General features: G+C 38.5%; 1 protein-coding gene across 1 annotated transcript in view; it reads right to left on the bottom strand.

The window, feature by feature from the left end:
• LOC139950740 (calcium/calmodulin-dependent protein kinase type 1-like) overlaps window positions 1-20002 on the bottom strand; it is a 114675-nt gene that overhangs the window by 50744 nt on the left and 43929 nt on the right. Inside the window, exons 5-8 of the mRNA XM_071949539.1 lie at window positions 19034-19233; window positions 17561-17673; window positions 3772-3850; window positions 354-444 (exon numbers count right to left, since the gene is read on the bottom strand). Coding sequence (XP_071805640.1) covers window positions 354-444; window positions 3772-3850; window positions 17561-17673; window positions 19034-19233 — 483 coding nt within the window. The remainder of the gene's footprint in view (window positions 1-353; window positions 445-3771; window positions 3851-17560; window positions 17674-19033; window positions 19234-20002) is intronic.

Genomic DNA, 20002 nt, shown 5'->3' with positions numbered 1-20002 from the left:
CTTTGCATCAGTATAGTTGGTTGCCTCCAAATTGTCTGTAAAAATTGCCCTGTGTGACAAGGCCTTTAAAGCCAAGCCGTGCCAGGCAATTTACAGGCAACTAGTTCAAGGCAATCTTCGATACAGAAGTTGATTCACATTTCAGTTTTCTCATTATTTTCTTGGAGATAGTGAGTTACAGCTGGAAGAATTTTGTTTGTGCTGCTGAAGTGTTCCTTGTGTATGCAGTGCAGTTGGTTGTCTCCAAATTGCTTGTAAAAATTGTGACGAGGCATTTACAGGTGCATGGGTGACAGGTTACTGATATATGTATGTGCAATATTCGCTTTTAGATTAAACGGGTCCATACATACCTTCCATTTTGATTTGGCGACAAAGTTTTTCTTGATTTGTTCACTGACAGAATCATGGATGTTCTTATCCAGGGCAGTGTTTCCAGAAATCCTAAAGTCAAGGAAAGATGAACCACAGGATGAGTCCTTCACGATAAATTTGTCTTGTTGATAATTGTAAACATACAAACTTACTTGGCGACAAGCATTGGAGAGATGTTGATTTGATAGTATAAAACAATGTGAGAAACAGCTCCCTCTGTGGTAACGTATTTTTTAGAAAGAGGTTACTTCTCACAAAAAATTCAAACACTTCAGGCCTGATACCATTTTAATATTCTTCTTAAAGGCAGTGGACACTATTGGTAATTACTCAAAATAATTATTAGCATAAAACCTTTCTTGTTGACGAGTTATGGGGAGAGGTTGATGGTATAAAACATTGTGAGAAACAGCTCCCTTTGAAGTGCCATAGTTTTTGAGAAAGAAGTAATTTTCCTCGAATTGATTTCAAGACCTCAGATTTAGAACTTGAGGTCTCGAAATCAACCATCTAAACGCACACAACTTTGTGTGATAAGGTTTTTTTTCTTTCATTATTATCTCGCAACTTCGACGACCGATTGAGCTCAAATTTTCACAGGTTTGTTATTTTATGCATATGTTGAGATACACTAAGTGGGAAGACTGGTCTTTGACAATTACCAATAGTGTCCAGTACCTTTAAAGCACAGACATTTGTTAAACAAGGATGTTTTTATTCATTCCTTTCATTATTCTCTTGCAACTGCGATGACCAGTTGAGTCCAAGACTTTTTGTTTTATGCACAATTTGGGGATACACCAAGTGAGGATACTGGTCTTTGACAATTACCAAAATGTAAAGTGCCTTTAAAGTGTGTTGATCCTTCTCAGGTATCTACATATTTATGCAGATACCCTTAAACTGCCTCTAACCTCACCAGAAGTCCGCTATGTACTTGTAAATCTCTTTCTTATTATCGTATAAATAGTTATCTCAAAATAATTAAGGTCCCTTGGAGGAAGAATCACTAACTATCGGCACCTGCTAATGAAAAACACTCCAAGGTATGTTTAGTATTCACTGATTAACCATCATCTACATCAGCTTCCCCTTCAGATATGGAAATGGGCTTCCTTAGGAGCCATCAACATGTAAAGTATGTGTCTTTCCTGGCCTTATCTTCATGGGAATATCTTCCTGAACAATTTTTCATGAAACTGACTTGCTAACTAAATCAGTAAAAGTATGTACCACTATCTAAGCAAAGTCAAAGCAGGGACAATTTTCCCCAAATGATGTTGGAGTCGCCGAAATGAGAAGTATGTGTCTTTCCTGGCCTTAGCTTCCTGGCCTTATCTTTCTGGACAATTTTTCATGAAAACTGACTTGCTAACTAAATCAGTGAAAGTATGTACATGTGCTACTAGCTAAGTAGAGTCAAAACACGGAAAGTGTTCCCCAAACAAAGTGGTTTTTTTTTAAAGATAGTGGACACTATTGGTAATTACTCAAAATAATTATTGGCATAAGACCTTTCTTGGTGACGAGTAATGGGGAGAGGTTGATGGTATAAAACATTGTGAAAAACGGCTTCCTCTGAAGTGCCATAGTTTTCGAGAAAGAAGTAATTTTCCACGAATTTGAAGAACTTGAGGTCTCGAAATCAACCATCTAAACGCACACAACTTCGTGTGACAAGGGTGTTTTTTTCTTTCATTACTATATCGCAACTTCGATGACCGATTGAGCTCAAATTTTCACATGTTTATTTTATGCATATGTTGAGATACACCAACTGTGAAGGCTACTCTTTTACAATTACCAATAGTGTCCACTGCCTTTAATGGCATGCGAAGGTTCTTCCATCTTGCTGAGAAATGATCAGCTGGTTGGATAAAAGGATCTTGTTTTGTACAAGACCAACCTTTGGAGCAGTTTCAAATATTCCCATCTCCAATCTTGCTGTTAATAGATCAGTGGGTCTAGAAGACACACGTTTGTTTCACCGAATCGCCACAAATGTACATGTTTGACCAGTTTGAAATTTCAACTGGATTACTTTTTAATGCTTCTCTTACACCTTGTACATGTACACCTTGTACTACCCTAGCCCCTTATTTGCCTGAGCTTAGTTTTATGCTTTACAGCTCCATGAAGATAGCCTTCGGTCATATATTCGTTGTAGCTCTAACAACTGCTACATAAATAGGATAAGCTTGACATACACGTTTCCACAAAGCACATTTTTATGGCAGCATTTGCACACATTTTGTCTAAATGTGTGATGTGTGCACATTCTGGAGGCTGTTAAAAAAAAAAAAAAAACATAAACAAACAAGCAAACACAGCAAGCCCCCAAAAGTATTTGTTCATAATAGTTCTTCTCCTTCACAGTTCCATGTTGTGGTTTAATTTGTCTCAAGAGGCCCCTTGGGAGACTGCCAGAATCACTGATGGATTCCCTGAATAAATAAGACCAATAACAACATAGATAAATTGTCCAAAACTGAGCAAAAACAGTGATATGATATTCCACTAGTTGCCCCTTGGCAAATCTTTACCGTTTGTAAAAATGTACACAAATGCAAACAGCGTGCCTTCAGGAACAACATTAGCGTCAGACTGCAAACCTTGAATGAGCTGAATGATAACTATGAATTGAGGGCATCAAAGCTCGTACCAATGTGGCTCCCTGATGATTACTGGACAAACAGGCAAGTGTCTTGTTGATTCAGGGTCGACAAGGAAAAAGTGGCAAGTTTAGCTGGGGAATATGACCGGAATACACAGTGGGTGAAATTTCTCACATACCTGGGACACTGTTTTGTTTTGTTTTGTTTTGTTTTGATGAAAACATAAGGCCTCTCAGAATAAAGGTTCCGGAAAACAAAGATTGTGATGCAAGGTCCCTTTGCCACTGTCCGTCAAAGGAGCACAGGAGGCTGGCTATTTAGGTGTAGTTTGTCAGAGCTGACTGGGCCCAATTTCATAGAGCTGCTAAGCACAAAAATTTGCTTAGCATGAAATTTCTGCCTCGATAAAAACAGGATTACCAACAAAATTTCCACATGATTTTCAGGATGAGCAAACATCAGCTGAATACCAGTAACAAGCAATGCAACAAATGGAAATTTTGTTGGTAGTCCTGTTTTTCTCAAGGAAGAAATTTCATGCTAAGCAAATTTTTGTGCTTAGCAGCTCTATGAAATTGGGCCCTGGTCTCAAAACATTAAAATCAAGAGCATGAGTTTGAAACCCTTTCTTGACACTGGGCATTCTTCTATTATTATTATTGTTATTATATAGGGAATGTCCATGTTGATACATATGCCTGTAGCATACATGTAGGGGACATCGTGTGTGTGTTTTTGACTTTTAGCCACAATTTTGAAATTGGATGTCTGAACTACTCACCATGGATGTGCTATTGCCTGTTGACATGTATATCTCTCTTTGTGGTCCACCTTCATTAGATGACTGATGAAGTCTTTAGCTGCAGATAAGAACAAGAAGAATACTCAGGTAAAAAACAAATGTCTACATTTCATTGCGAAACAGGACTGTACTGCACAGGTCATGCAGGTACGTAGTAGTTATAAGCAGGAAAGTTCTTTTTGGAACTGAGAAGTCTCTCTGTCACTTGAGTTGTGAAAATCGACTCCGCTGTAGTTGAATATAAAGCAAGACATGTCTCAAAAGAACATGGCAAGTATATAAACACAAGGTGTTACTGCAAACCATGTTAAGCCTATATTGATGCAATGACTAGAGCAAAAGCTAGTCGAAACCTTGAGACCAATTCAGAACTGACTCCGCAACTGTACAGTTAATTACGATCCTATAAGCTAAAGTAGTAGTCCACGTCTATTTTCTATACCATCCGCCCTGGTAATAGTTAAAAGCAGGACAAATCTTTTAAGAACTGAGAAGTCTCCCAAACCCCCAATTATCTACTCTGCGGCGATAGAATAAAGTAAGACAGTTATCTAACAACAAACTCTACCTGGCAAGTAGATACACACATGGTGTTACCGCAAACCAAATATACATTGAAGAGAAAAAATACAGGTATAACAATTATGTAATTGATAATAATGAACACATGGTATGTATCTGCAACAGATGGGAGCTTTTGGCACTAATAGCTGTTCACTGTTTAACATTAAGAATGCAGAATTAAAAATATGAAAACCCATTTTGCAGCAAGACAAGAAAAACAGGTAACACATACAGACACAAACAAAACAAAATCATACTACAAAAAAACAAAAGGAGCACTACAATCTGAAGACAATGATTCCTTTTATTTGTTGGCTAATTCACTTCAAAGTTTTGTACTATAACAATTTATAATTACAATTTTACAGGCTAAACAAGAGTTCTTAAATAATACATTAATACATTTCTGCAAAAAGTAGTTAATGGCCTGGTGTTTTGATTCTAGGAGACTCTCAAAGGCTAAATAAATAACTTTCTTTAAGCAAGGAAGATCCTGCAAATTGTGATTTATCAACAACACTAAAAGACCAACACATTAAAGAAAGCCAGGGAACAATATCAAATATCAAATAAAGGATCAAGTCGTCTTCCAGTTTCAACCAGAAAAACCTTGAACTGCACTCCCTCCAGCTGAGCAAACCTTCCTTATTTGTGACATCTCGTTCTTGTCTCCAGTTGGTGCCCCATATAATGGTAAGCTTATCTAGTAGACGCTGCAATCACCTCCCAACTAGTAGACGCTGCAATCGCCTCCCAACTAGTAGACGCTGCAATCGCCTCCCAAGTGTGCATGTTTCATTATTAATCATAATGGATGAGGAATGATTGTAGAGCGCCCATTGTGGCTGTATGTAACGCTGGCTGAGTTCTTGGGTAGCTCTGCACAATAGGCATCCGATGCCATTGAGCGGTGTTAGACTCTCTGGTTCCAGGGGATAACTTATCAACTTTATTAAAGATAAGGTATATTGGATTGGACCGGAAGGAGAAAACTTCAGCATTTCCTACATGTTAGGTTCTCTGAATCAAGATATGGCTACTGCACCTGGTATGCCTACCATTTAAAATTGTAGAGTTAGGTTTTGATACCTTTTGTATATCAAGTTTTTGGCCAAAAGGATCCCTTCTCAGTTTGAATGAAGATGTACATGTATGTGATTTAATTTACCTGTAGAAGTTTATAGCCTCATTAATCATCAAGTTTTTTTGAGAGAAAAAATGTGAAAATCACAAAGCAATGTTCTGTACCCTTTAAAGTGTTGGCAAAGCTGCCGCTATCCAGAAGCTTACTCTTGTTGTGTCAGTATATGGTACAGTATTGGTCAGATTACTGTGCTCTCCTGGACAGATACATATTACTATATGATCGGGCCCACTTTCATACAAAAATATTGCATAATATGTTTCTGCTAAGCCAAAACAAAACAGGAAACCTTCCACAAACTGTACATGGGACATATTTGATGGTTACCTATTTTGGTGAGCATATTATTTTGTTGCTTTTGGTGCTTAAAGCTATATGTGCTTAAATCAAATTGGGCCCTGTGTACATGTACATGTAACTGTGTAATTATGACCCGAAATGCCATAAAATGACTTTGGTGGTAGATGTACAAGTGTACTGTGCAAAGCAACATTTGTTGAGGCTTTTCCAACCAAAAGTGTGCTCATACTCATAGGTTATAGCCGACATCTGCTGTGTCTGAAACATGTACATGCCCACAGAAATAAGATAAAGATGCCTATGTTGTTGTATGACTAAAAGGTGCTTTATAGACGCATCAACTACAATGTACATATGTCCATCACTCTACGATTCGATTGTATTCCCATTGCATAATGGCACTGTTGCACAATTCAAATTTTTAGTACCTGTTAGTCTGTGCTACATGTACTACACAAAATGCTGTAGTTTGTACTACGCACAAGTAAGTACATTTTAAATCTCAACTCTTCCTTTGAAACACACTGTACACATGAAGCTGGGCACGCACGTACACGAGTACATGTACATGTACATGATTTGTGTATACGTACTAAGCATACACGTACATAACCTATGATGGTATGCGTACGCACACTGTACATAGTCTTGAACAAGTATAAATGCAGATGAAACGCATACACATATTGTACGCGGTACATGGACCAAGATCCAAATAACAATCCAAATAACAAGCCGTTATGAATATAGAGCAGCATATGGTAATGCACAGTGGTCTATTTATGGCGCGTCATCATTCCCCTGCTGTTTGGACAAACATCACTTCAAGATCCTTGTCATTTATACAATACTGCACCTGATCATGAACAGCTCCGGAATAACACAAGGAAGACAGGAGGACAACGGCGGAAGACTCAAGACACAAACATCTAGTAATTGATCACCGCTATTACTTTTATAAGCTCTGTATTTGGTGCACGGGGAAATTAATCGTACTCCCCTGGGTTCCTCCGTTAAAATCTAATACGTAATAATAGTGAAAGTCTGCTAATTATCTGTTTGGCTTCTGGGGACGGACAAACAAGCTGAACTTTTCCGACGATGATGTAATTTAGCAAGTGAAAAAAGTTGTCACAAAAAAATGGATTGCAAAACTTGGTTTTCCCCTCGACACAGTCCCAGTGCAAAGGTTTTAATAATAATAGTCGGCTCCTTATAGAGTAGGGCTTAAACCGATCACCCAGCGGTGCTCATTGTACCCCCTGGTCATATTTATTTAATTTCTTTTTTTTCTGATCAGCAGAGTGTGGGTTCAAGTCCTGCATGGTCACTAGTGTGAGACACTTTATTTGTTAACCATTATTGCTTTGCCCTCGGATGGGACATAAAGCCCTACATGTAGGTCATGTGTGAGTTGAGTAATGCATCTCAAAGAACCCAGTACACTTATTGCAACAGTGGCTTATGAATGGCATGCCCCGCAGCACCTTGTAGACCCTCACAAGGTGTCACATGAGTCAGTCAAAAACTTAAATCTGTCTCAAATTACTTTCTCTTTGCCCAAACGTCTTGAATACCTAATTGACTCTGCAGGACTCCGGTATTGTAAATATTAATTGTTTCAGTCACAATTTAAACGCCTTGTGTCCAGAAACTGTCCCAATTCCCTGACCATAGAACGGGTACTATTGTGTTCACTTAATACCCCTAAACTGGATCATAAAGCAGTCAGTCCAGTCCATCATATTGTCATTCACTTTTCATTAATAACATATTAGTGGTTCAAGCTGTGTGCAGTTGCTGATTGGAATGCACCTGGATGATGGATTAACCATGTTCACACAACAATTATGTCCAACAAAACAGCTCAAAATCAGTTCAAGACATCACTTTTAAAGGCACTGCAGGACACTATTGGTAATTACTCAAAGTAATTATGAGCATAAAAACCTACTTGGTAACGAGCAACGTATAGCTGTTGATCGTTATAGAGAGAAAAAATGTGTGAAACAGCTTCCTCTGAAGTAACATATATTCTGAGAAGAAGGTAATTTCTCACTCAAATAGATGAATCTAATAGCATCTGAACACACACATATTTGTGCAACAAGGATATTATTTTTTTCACAATTCTTTTGCAACTTTGATGACCTATCTATCTATCTATCAATCCGTGTCTATCGATGATCAATTGAGTCAAAATTTTCACAGAATTTTGATTTTATGCATATATGCTGGGATACACCATTCTTAATTACCTTTATCCGACCTTTTTGTGTTCTTAAGTTATATTTGTATTATCGGGGGTCAATCATAACACTTTAATCCAAAAACGGTACTTGTGCTCAAAATGTTAATTAAACTCAATTTTTTTGACCTTTTAACGAGGGGATGTGACTTCAGTCAGACCCAGGAGAACTTAAGAATTGCCATTTCAGAACCACCCCACAACAGACAATGACTTGGTACAAACCTTTTGTGCTTGAATTGTTAATGAAATGTCACCAGGATCTCAGTCTACAAGTGAAAATACCAGTCTTTAACATGTCTGGTGCATAACTTGTGTACACTGACTTGAAAAGGACGCCCACATGTAATAATAATAATGGACATTTGTGCAGAGATGGTATCCACTAATTTTGATGCTCACATGGTGATTGAACATAATTCCCTGGACCCAGGGCCATTTATTTAATTCCTTAAACCATCTTGCAGCTCCATCATGAGCTGCCCAGCATTTACTGCAGCACATGCAGACTAAATCAATCCCAAGAAACATCTCTCCCATCACTGGTGTTACAAAAGGCAGGGTGTACTTTTGGTAAATACCCCACAAGTTAAAGGAACACGTTGCCTTGGATAGGACAGGTTGGTCTATAAAAATCGTTTGTAACTGTTTTTTTATAAAATGCATATGGTTGGAAAGATGTTGTAAAAGTAGAATACAATGATCCACACAAGTTTGCCATGAAATTGCATGGTTTTCCTTTTACTTTGCAAACTAACACGGTCCGCCATTTATGGATTTTGACTCCCATAAATGGCCGACCGTTTAAGTCGACGAGGTAAAAGGAAAACCGTGCAATTTCGAGGCATGTTTGTGTGGATCATTGTATTCTACTTTTACAACATCTTTCTACCCATATGCATTTAATAAAAAACGGTTACAAACGCTTTTCAAAGACCAACTCGACCGATCCAAGGCAACGTGTTCCTTTAATGACCAGCTATCTCTGTGAAGAGCTGTTGATTTGATATTATCATAAAACATTGTTAGAAATGACCCGATTTAGTTTAATAGTAGGACAGTATAAATGTAGAAAAGCAAGAAACCTTTCTCAGATGACCAATTAAGCAATAACTTTCATAGGTATGTTATTTAATGCATATGTTGGGATACACTTAAAGTGAGGATACTGGTCTTTGACAATTACCACAAGTATACCCTGCCTTTATTAGTGTTTTTCAAAATGTAAAAATTCTACAACAATGTAACTGGTGGCCAACCATCCAGAGAAACATGAGAGCAGTAATTCTGACATACACTAGCAAAACCAATAATGCGAGAAGAATCTGAAACGGATCACCTACTGCGTGTTTACCAAGAAGTCTCGACTTGAAAGTTCTGAGACCTGTTTTTCAGCGATGTGTAACTACTACCCCCTGGGAACCCCCTATTACCGGAAGACTTGATCTGTCAACTCAGGGCACTATGACTCCTTGATGTCACTACCTAATCACAGAAACCTCCTTTGGTGTTAAAATATATTACAGTCTTAAAGGCACTAGACACCTTCAGTCCTTGCCAATCATGTTAACTGGTCAAAGACCAGACTAACTTTTAGAATCCATTCAGACACACAGAGTTGAACACGATCGGGTTAAACCATGACTTTAGTGCTGTGTCTGAACGACCAGTGCCTTTAAAATAAATTCAAGTCTTAAACACTGTGCCTCACGTACAGTACAGGACTGTTTTGAAATGCATCCTTATTACCATGGCGTCCCCCTACAGCACCTTCCCTTAATCCCTAAAGATGACATCAATGGTCTCCCATTGGGAACCCCTTAGGTATGTATTAAAGGCAGTGGACACTATTGGTAATTACTCAAAATAATTATTAGCATAAAACCTTTTTTGGTGACGAGTAATGGGGAGAGGTTGATGGTATAAAACATTGTGAGAAACGGCTCCCTCTGCAGTGCCATAGTTTTCGAGAAAGAAGTAATTTTCCACGAATTTGATTTCGAGACCTCAAGTTTAGAACTTGAGGTCTCGAAATCAACCATCTAAACGCACACAACTTCGTGTGATCAGGGTGTTTTTCTTTCATTCTTATCTCGCAAGTTCGATGACCGATTGAGCTCAAATTTTCACAATTTGTTTTTCTATGACTATGTTGAGATACACCAACTGTAAAGGCTAGTCTTTGACAATTGCCAACAGTGTACACTTCCTTTAACTGCCGAAGTAAATCTGACGTCATAATCTGACATAAAAACATTGTCTACCATGAGCATGAGTGCCTGATATGTGATTGAGTTCATATCAGACCTAAATTCGAGTAGACAACAATGTAATCACATGGTGTAACCGCCGCCGACCAAACCATGCAGACATGAGAGTAATTGCCGAGATAAAGTCTGAAAGAAGGATCAACATTTTAGGGGGTAGATTGATGTCAACATTAAATACTAATCATGATGACAAACAAAACAAAAACAAAACCACAAAAGCAATACAAGACCCGAGACTAGGAATATACTAAGCATATATTGGCATTTTCTATCCTCCAGTCAGAAAAAAAGGAATTCTCTAGAATTACAAGCGTCATTCATAGAAGAAGATTTTGATTTAGAACCATAATCAGCTCACCTGTTACCATTTAACTACCCAACAAACCGCCCTCCCAATCTGAACACCCCACCCCTTACCTCCTGCTCCATCAGAGATTAAACCCCGATGAGAAATCCAATTTACTTCACAACGTGATAAGAATCCACACAAACCAATTATTTTCATCCCTGAAGATCTCAGCAAATTGCCAATTGCGAACAAAATCCTCCGTCCCATAAGGGCTGGGCGGACATCGAGATGGCAGTTTTTAATGGTCACACCGGATGCACAATAAAACTGATGCCATTAATCATGTGTGCAGCAGAGCGTATCTCGATAAATATTAACCATAATGATGTGTGGATGCAACGTCTTACAGGATATTAAAAAATTACATGTACTGTGAGCAATCATCTTAAAAGCATCCATCAACCATCCCTGCATCAAAATTAGTCTTGATTAGCGACTTTTGTTTTGGGAGCGTAGTCGCCGAAATCACAACAAGAATTACCGGAGTAAAGAAATATTTGACTATACAGTGCTAACACACATCGGTATACATTATGGGTAATACATATTAATAAGAGATATCAAAAACAAACTGGATCAAAACGATTACTTGATGCTTTTGGCACTTGGGCCCACCCACATATTTTTTGGGACTGATTTTGAACATTCAAGACATGAAATACACATGCACCAAGTTGAGCAAACTGTGACTGAGAATGTTCTCCTGTCTCCCCTACATGTATGTTAAAGATGCTTTGTCAGGTTTTTGGCAGATTTGACCCACAAATTTTGATATAAAATTCAATATGTATTTTGATGGAGGTCGAGAAAGTTACAAGCTTTCATTTGAGCCATTGCTCAAAAAAGTCCCCCAATTATTAGTAGCAGTGAAAGTAAGTGCTCAAAATTAGTTTTTGTCGGATCCCAACAATATATCACGTGACCAATTCTTATGTGTTTTTCAAGAACCGTTTTAAATTTTTGTCATGGTTCCTGACTATTAAAAGTAAAAGTTAAACTTTTTTTCGTTAGAGCGGGTGATACTCTTTGAAATACCATTCACTCAAAAAAATCTATTTTTTAATGTTTGGGGCCAAAAATCTGACATAGCATCTTTAATGGTGAATGTGTTGGAAAGATTATCACCAACCAAGTGTGCTGGCAAAAGACAATTCTATTGTTTGTGATTGACAATAACAAACCTGCCCACACCGCATGTCCATAGAGTTTTTTGAACTCATCAAGACCTAGTGTACTAATCGGAGGGGGGATGGGGGGGGGGATGGGGGGATGGGGGGGATGGGGGGGATGGGGGGGGATGGAGTCCCCTTATTGTCACAAATTTTACTCATTTTCTTTTTTCAACTTTTGTTTTCACCCTTAAAATGATGTACATGTATAGGGCCTACATGTACCATGTACTAGAAGCCGTCCAATCAACATGCTGATTGGTGAATGGTACACTGACAACAAAAAAGCAGGGAAGGGGGCAGGATGTTGGAATCTAGAACAATGCACATGTTTATCAGTCATTCAATTTAGGAAAAGGACAGCTGTCACGGCTGTAGGAACTGTTCTTCTTTAAGTATTGAGAAGAGTTCTTTGAACTCCTCTGAGCCAAACTTCACACATTGAGTAGCGGATTGCAGCACCGCATTAGCCGATCGTTAATGAAGCCACGCCGGGAATTCATTTCCCGCTTTGAATACAATTCTGTTGTTTTGGGTTCCGCCCACTTCTCTTAAAAACCACTTTCAAAATCACTTTGAAATTTCCAGGAGTGCTATTTTGTGCACTCCTCGGACAAGGTTAAGGAGTGCGGAGGAGTGCAGTCACACTCCTTAGAAACGAACGATGGCCTAGTGTTTGAGGCAAAGAGTTGGAGCTCAAAAGTGTCTGTGTTAATTTACACAGTCTTCAGGTCTGTATGTCCCCATGTAGAAGGGGGAACCTTAAAGTCACCTGGAAGTGGTATTTTGTCAAAATAAAGCTTTTGTCACTAAAATATGTGTTGATAAGTGGAATATGAATAAACAATTAACTAAGGTTTAAACAAATTAGTTCCCTTGTTATTTACAAATTTGAAAAAAGCCCGACCGGAGAGGGCGCTGTTTGTGACGTCAATAGAGGCGCGATGAATCGCATGCAGTGCCAACACAAGATAGTGACGCTTGGCGCAAGCTAAAAACATGCCCTCAAAGTTGAAACAAAACCTGATTTTTTTCATGTTGGGCAAATGCTCCTTTAGGTTTGTTACGTCTTTCAGGTACCTTCTACAACTTCCCCACTAGCTAGCTGGAATTTTTTTTTGGATGGCGTCATGTTTTAGAAAAGAACTTTTCTCTTCATGTCAAAATGTGTAGTGTATTCCGGATTCTCGAAGCACGACGGCTGGAAGTGTTTGCTGTACAGCGCTGGAAAAGACGTCGGACCGGACCACTTTGCAAACTGACCCCATCTTTAGTTGTTTTGCTGCATTCAGCAGCAATACACCTGGTCGTCATTGCCGGAAAAATACAAGAAAAAAACTTTTTTGAAACGTACAAACTCATGACTAGGACTTGAATGTACTTGTGTTCGATGTTCGATCGAGGCAAAGTCTGCCTCGATTGACGTCACAAAAGGGGTAGGCGGAGTCACCCCCACACAACATAGATCATTAAAAAACAATTACTCACAAATTCATTTTGTTGTCCAGAAACATATACTCTAATGTTTGAAGAAGAAAAAAATTATATTTCCAAGTGACTTTAAACCCTGGCATTGTCCTGTATTAGATAGGTTGTCATAGTATTTACGAGGTAACAAATGTGTCAACAAATCTTAAAAAATTTGCATATTGGTTTGTATGCCTATTCCTGATGTAAGGTATCACTACTCACCTCTTTTAACATTTCAAATTTCAGGGTCTCAGCTTTATCTTATTTGGATAGTTAACATCCAAAAATAGTTCATATTCATTCAAAAGTACACAAATTTGCACAACAAGGTTGTTTTTTCTTCTATTGTTCTTTTGCAACTTCAATGACCAATTGAGACAAATTTTTCACAGACTTGCTATTTGCCGCATAATGTTGGGATACACCAAGTGAGAATACTGGTCTTTGACAAAAGGTGTCCAGTGTCTTTAAAGCTTATTTTGGTCACAACTTTGACTTTCACAAAGGTCATTTAAAGGTCTAATGGTGCGCGGTAACCAATACAATTGCATTATTAATAGGCTGGATTTAATCACCCTTACCAATGCGCAGTCATACAAACTGAGGCGATTAATCGGCCCTGGACACTGCTAGAGTTAAGGATGAAAAATTGTTATACTGTAATGAGGCAGAAGCACAATTAGGCGATTTGTTGAAGGTGCTTCTGAGATAATTGGTATTTGAGCTACAACTTAAAACAAATTGGGGGTTTACATAACGAGCGAATCTGAACAATAGCCATATAGACTTTAAAGGCAGTGGACACTATTGGTAATTGTCAAAGACTAGTCTCCACAGTTGGTGTATCTCAACATATGCATAACATAACAAACCTGTGAACATTTGAGCTCAATCGGTCATCGAACTTGCGAGATAATAATGAAAGAAAAACACCCTTGTCACACAGAAGTTGTGTGCGTTTGGATGGTTGATTTTTAGACCTCAAGTTCTAAATCTGAGGTCTCGAAATCAAATTCGTGGAAAATTGCTTCTTTCTCGAAAACTATGGCACTTCAGAGGAAGCCATTCTTCACAATGTTTTATACCAACAACCTCTCCCCATTACTTGTCACCAAGAAAGGTTTTATGCTAATAATTATTTTGAGTAATTACCAATAGTGTCCACTGCCTTTAACACGGTCAATGAATGGATTGAAAGTTAGAATCCGACTAAAGGCTCTTTATTTTATTTATTTATTTAAAATTAATTTAATTTAATTTAATTTAATTTATTAATTTAAATAATTCTGTATTTATTTTCCTCATTTCTTGCTGATTTATAATTGTTGTTCCGTTAATGTTCTGTCTTAGTGCTATTGTAACTTGATTGGTTTGTATTAGTGCAATAAATAATCATAAATATAATATTAAACAGGTCCTCTGATGGATACTCAATTGGTTCACAGCAGCGCAGAGTTGCAAGTCCAAAAATACAAAGACAGATGGTATCAAGAAAACAATGATTTATTTTAAGACGACATTTGAAGGACTGAATTCCTTCCTCACCAAGTTGCCAATAAGAGAGACTAACAGACTGTTCCAACTGGGGAGGGCAGTGGGGGTGTTTATTTTTTTGTTTTGTTTGTTTGTTAATTTGTTTGTGTGTTTGTTTGGCAAAACTTTTTAGACTGGTATTCAATACAGAAGTTTGCTGTTGTACATGTATACTTGTTATACCTCGGTAACAAACTGTGAAGCTTGATTGGTCGAGAACCAATCATGTGCTGTGCAACAAATACGCATGTACCACGGCTAAGGATGCGTGCTACGCGTAACGCACAGCACGGCGTGTAACATGAGTGATGTTAACCGGTGTACATCACCTTGCTCATTCCCACCGTTGGTCTATTTCCAGCGCTTAGTACCAAACAGGCGCGAGTTCGAGGGAACAGTGAAGCATTGTTTCTTATTTGGACAACTGTTCACCTTCTTATTAAACTATGCATACTCGTCGTAAGTAATGTTTGAAGATGACAACTAAAAGATACTTTGAGAAGAGTAATAATCATTGTTACCAAGGTACATATATAACAAAAACAATTGTTGCACGCTGTGATTTGGGGTCCATGGGTTTTGTACACATTCGGCCTCGGGTGCCATTTCCCCCCTCAAGTGTAAAAAAACGCCATGGACCCCGTCACAGTGTGCAACAATTGTATAAGGTATAGATCACTCCAATACATGTACTCCCTTTGCCAGCTGTACACGCTTTTACTCAGTTCTATAAATGTCGTATCATTTCTACATTGAACACTGTAGGCATGATACCGGATACACTTCATAAATAATGACAGATGTTGAAAGTAAAGACCAACTCTCTCAGTCTCCACTAGAGTTTAGGAGATGTAGAAATGGCGGTCAGATCCCCTGGAAATTCTTAACTTATGGGCTGGTATCAAGTATCGTCCCAACAGCTTGTTATGCAGGCTTGGTATTACACACTGACGCCTACCTCGTTCCGAGGGGTGATCGATCTCGCCGCGCCATTTTTTCCCAGCATGCCTTGCTCGATCATAACCCAAACATAATATCCAAATATAAGGGATATTACAGTTAGTCCTGTGGTTGATCCGTTCTGTGTTGGGCGCTAGTCGCGCACACGCTGGATGTGCTGTGTGTAATAACAGTCATAAACTTGCCTTGGCGTTCAGTGTTGCGTGACACAAAAAAGTGAAAACGTACATCTTTATACGCACGCATTTCGGCGTATAGAGCTTTTTTGCGAAATTAAACGAGCCTTGCCTTCTTAAAACATTAAATTCCAGGCCTCTGTTATGAAAAAGGATTTCTTCAATAAGATGATTTCTTAATGCTTTTTTTTTTCACTAACTTTGATAAACGTTCCTAAAACTTAAGGAAAGTTTAAAAACAGATGAGCTTTCTGTAAAGACAACACAAAAGTAAAAACAGATATTTCCTTATACAGGGTTGTTTATAAAAATGCTACTGTGATGAGTCTACTATGTACTAGTTCATGATGAAACATAACTATGACTAATATTCCTTATTCAGACTTTGAATCCAACTCATTCATACCAAAATAACCCTTTCCGAATACTCTGACGTATGTATGTTGCCAACACATGAATCTCAATGGGCATGATAACACATGATTTGTGTTTCCTATTATATATTGAATGTCATGTACTTGTAACATGAGTGCATACTTAGATATGACTTAGTCAGAATGGAATCTATGAGCTGATCAACGGAGGTATGGAATGACGGACGGGTGTGAATGACACTCTCTCGAGAGAGCTTTCAACATGCTCCCTGTCTTAATACAGTATGATGTAACTTACATGTATTAAATTCAGTCTGTCCTTTAATGATACATTCACCTACATGTACATGTAGTGTAGGTCACAGAGCCTTCTTCAAATTCACTCGGCTATATCCACCTAAGTCAGATGGCCTACAAAACTCTGCCAACCTCCCCCCTCCCTCTCACACATGTCTTTCAGAATTGTTGTTCTCAAACAGTCGTTAACTACCCTCACTAGTTCAATTAGTTCTATTGTTTCCCCTTTGCCTAAGTGGAGGATTCAGAAGAATTTGGGTTTGGAGGACATAGCAGTTCAGGAGAATCCAGAAGGAGTGGGGCCATAGTCGGTTTGTGAAATGGGAGGATCCACAAGGATTGGGCCATAGTGGCGCCATTTTCCCAGAAAAGTTTTGAGCCATATTTTCGGCTCGTGCAGCTCTATGAAACTTTGCCCAGGTGTCTTCTTTGAAGTTGCATTCATACATGTGTATTTATAACTCATGCACAATGAAGGTAAGGGCATGAAAACAATCAACTCTATGTGTGCTTAAATGGTCTATGCACTAAGAAAACTGCAGAAATAATGTGCACAGCTGGGATCACAGATTGGTAAATTTTCCAAAAATTAATGACCGCAAAAACTAACTTCCTAAGAAGCACTGCAGCTTTTGATAGTATACACTAGTTTGAGAAAGGATTCCTTTCAAACTAATATGGTTTGGATAATAGGTGAAAATAAATGTAGCACCCTCACAAGTATTCTCAATCCCATTGTGAAAATGTGCACAAGCAACAATTTCGCGCTAACCAGTGAAATACGCTTGACCTGAGCTCATAGTTCCCTGCTTCCGCAAGTGCTGATTCTTTGCTTACAGTAGCCATTAAATTGGGCCCAGCTGCCAATGTGCATGCTTGAAATGATGGGAATTTAATGATGAACATGGAATTACCTGAGTCTGAGATTTCATCCCAGTAGGGCGAGTCAAACTCATAGTGACCGCTCATGATCTGCTGAAATAGTACTGAGTCACTCTCATCGTAGAATGGTGGATACCCGCATAATCTGTAAAATAGGCAAAGTTAAAAACCACTCCGTCAAAAAGTTTATTTACAAATATCAAGTAGTATCTGGGGAATCCCTGTCAATGGACCCAAGTTCATAGAACTGTTTTAGCAGACAATATTGCTTATAACTTTTCCTCCTAAGCAGACATAAGCAGAATGCCAGTCACAAATTTAACTTGTTACGTGTACATGGCATTGGCAGTTTGGTTTGTAACCTTATTCTTGTAATTTTTATTATTATGCTTAGCCACTTTTTTGTGCTTAAAGGAACACGTTGCCTTGGATCGGATGAGTTGGTCAAAACAAAAGCGTTTGTAACCGTTTTTTATAAAATGCATATGGTTGGAAAGATGTTTTAAAAGTAGAATACAATGATCCACACAGGTTTGCCTCGAAATTGCGTGGTTTTCCTTCTACTGTGCGAACTAACACGGTCGGCCATTTATGGGAGTCAAAATTTTGACCCCCATAAATGGCCGACGTGTTAGTCGACGAGGTAAAAGGAAAACCACGCAATTTCGAGGCATGTTTGTGTGGATCATTGTATTCTACTTTTACAACATCTTTCTACCCATATGCATTTTATAAAAAACAGTTACAAACGCTTTTCAAAGACCAACTCGACCGATCCAAGGCAACGTGTTCCTTTAAGCAGCTCCATAAAATTGGACCCTGCTGCTTCCCAGGAGGTTGTATCGTAAACTCTGGTGTGATCCCTGTGGTAGTTACAAATTGAATGGCTTCTGACAGGCACCCCTAACAAAAACTGACAAAACAGGGTGACTGACAACAGTTGGTAGAGCGCTTGCATAGTAAAGTAAGTCAAAGGTTTCAGTTTGAAATCCATGTCTTAATTATACATCTTGGTAAATTCATGTAGAGTGTATATATACTTGTATGCATTTTTTTTCAAATAAGATAGAATGGCGAGAGTCAACGTGTTTTTTAAATGGGCAGATTTATAATTAACTTAACAAGGTCAACAGGTGACTTATTTTGATTTGCCAACTTCATTTGTACATGCACATGTACAAAAAACAAAAAAGAAAAAAAAGTGCAACAAATGAATAAAAAACACCCGCACCGTGATACTATAGTAAAGAAACAAAACAATCTGAAGTAGAATTTGAAACTAAAGCTCACAGCATAAAGAGTTGTATCAACATACAAAACGTACTTCAATATTCATTGACAATAAACCGGCATTGAATGAGCGAAACCACTTTGGAATATATCCTCAACCATTACGGATATTTCAGGTTACAAGGCTAGGGGTTTCATTTACACGAGGGCGATGGTCTGGATCCTTTATACAGTGAATTGGTGGCTGACGCCAACGTCTAGTCTTTAACACTCACAAAATGTATGTGATTACGCCGATTGACCAGACGTCTACTGCTTTGCCATAGGGCTTCTGTTTCAGGACCTCAGGTGCAACGTAGCCCGGCGTCCCACACGCAGTGTCCATGTCGCCAGTGCCCTCCATCTTGGACAGGCCGAAGTCGCTAATCATGATTTTGGAGTCTTCGTGGGGGTTGTAGAAAAGCAGATTCTCAGGCTGGAGAGAGACGATAAAAGAAAGAAGAAGAAATCAAATTGAGAATCTGAAAGGTCAGGATTGACCAGTGTTGTGGTCACAGTGTCTCCATCCACTATTACCAGGGATAAAAGTTTAATAAAATCAATAGGCGCAATTTAATATCCCGCGCACTACTACAACTTCAATTTGTATTGTGCTGTAATTAAAACCTTATCGATTGCTAATAATGACCCTATACCATTCCTTATATTAAGTACTCTTAAAGGAATCCATGGCCACAAGTGACTGGTTTTTCAATCAAGTATAATGAGTGCAACCCCTACCATGTTATTATGTTTATCTGTCACTAGAGTCAGTATGCACTTGTACCACATGTCAGTTTACAATGCTCTTACAAGATGAAGGGCTGAGAGTCATTCCCAATAAATTAATCTAAATTTGAGGAGGTATATTGAAACGGTAGCATTTTACAGTTATACATGTAGACCCTTTTTGAAACCTTGGCTTCGGCTTTCGCCTTTGGATTCGGCTCAGGCTAGCTAGGTCCCTCGGTTGTTCTGACAATTTTTTGGGTGCTTTGCATACATGCTAGGGGCTTCAGACAAGAGAAAGGAGCCTGAAGCTGAATCCAAAGCCGAAGCCGTGGTTTCGAAAAGGGCCATGTTGTATCCTCAGTGCTAAAGAAGGAGATTAAATCTTGAGCAGGATAATTTTATATCAAGAAAAATAATAACTATTTTTGTCACCAAGCAGATACAAACGAGTTCAAATTCAGATAAAGGTCTGA

This window comes from Asterias amurensis, chromosome 2, assembly GCF_032118995.1.
Source record: "Asterias amurensis chromosome 2, ASM3211899v1".
In the NCBI taxonomy this organism is placed as follows: Eukaryota; Metazoa; Echinodermata; class Asteroidea; order Forcipulatida; family Asteriidae; genus Asterias; species Asterias amurensis.
This window is presented reverse-complemented; position numbering and strand designations above follow the sequence as displayed.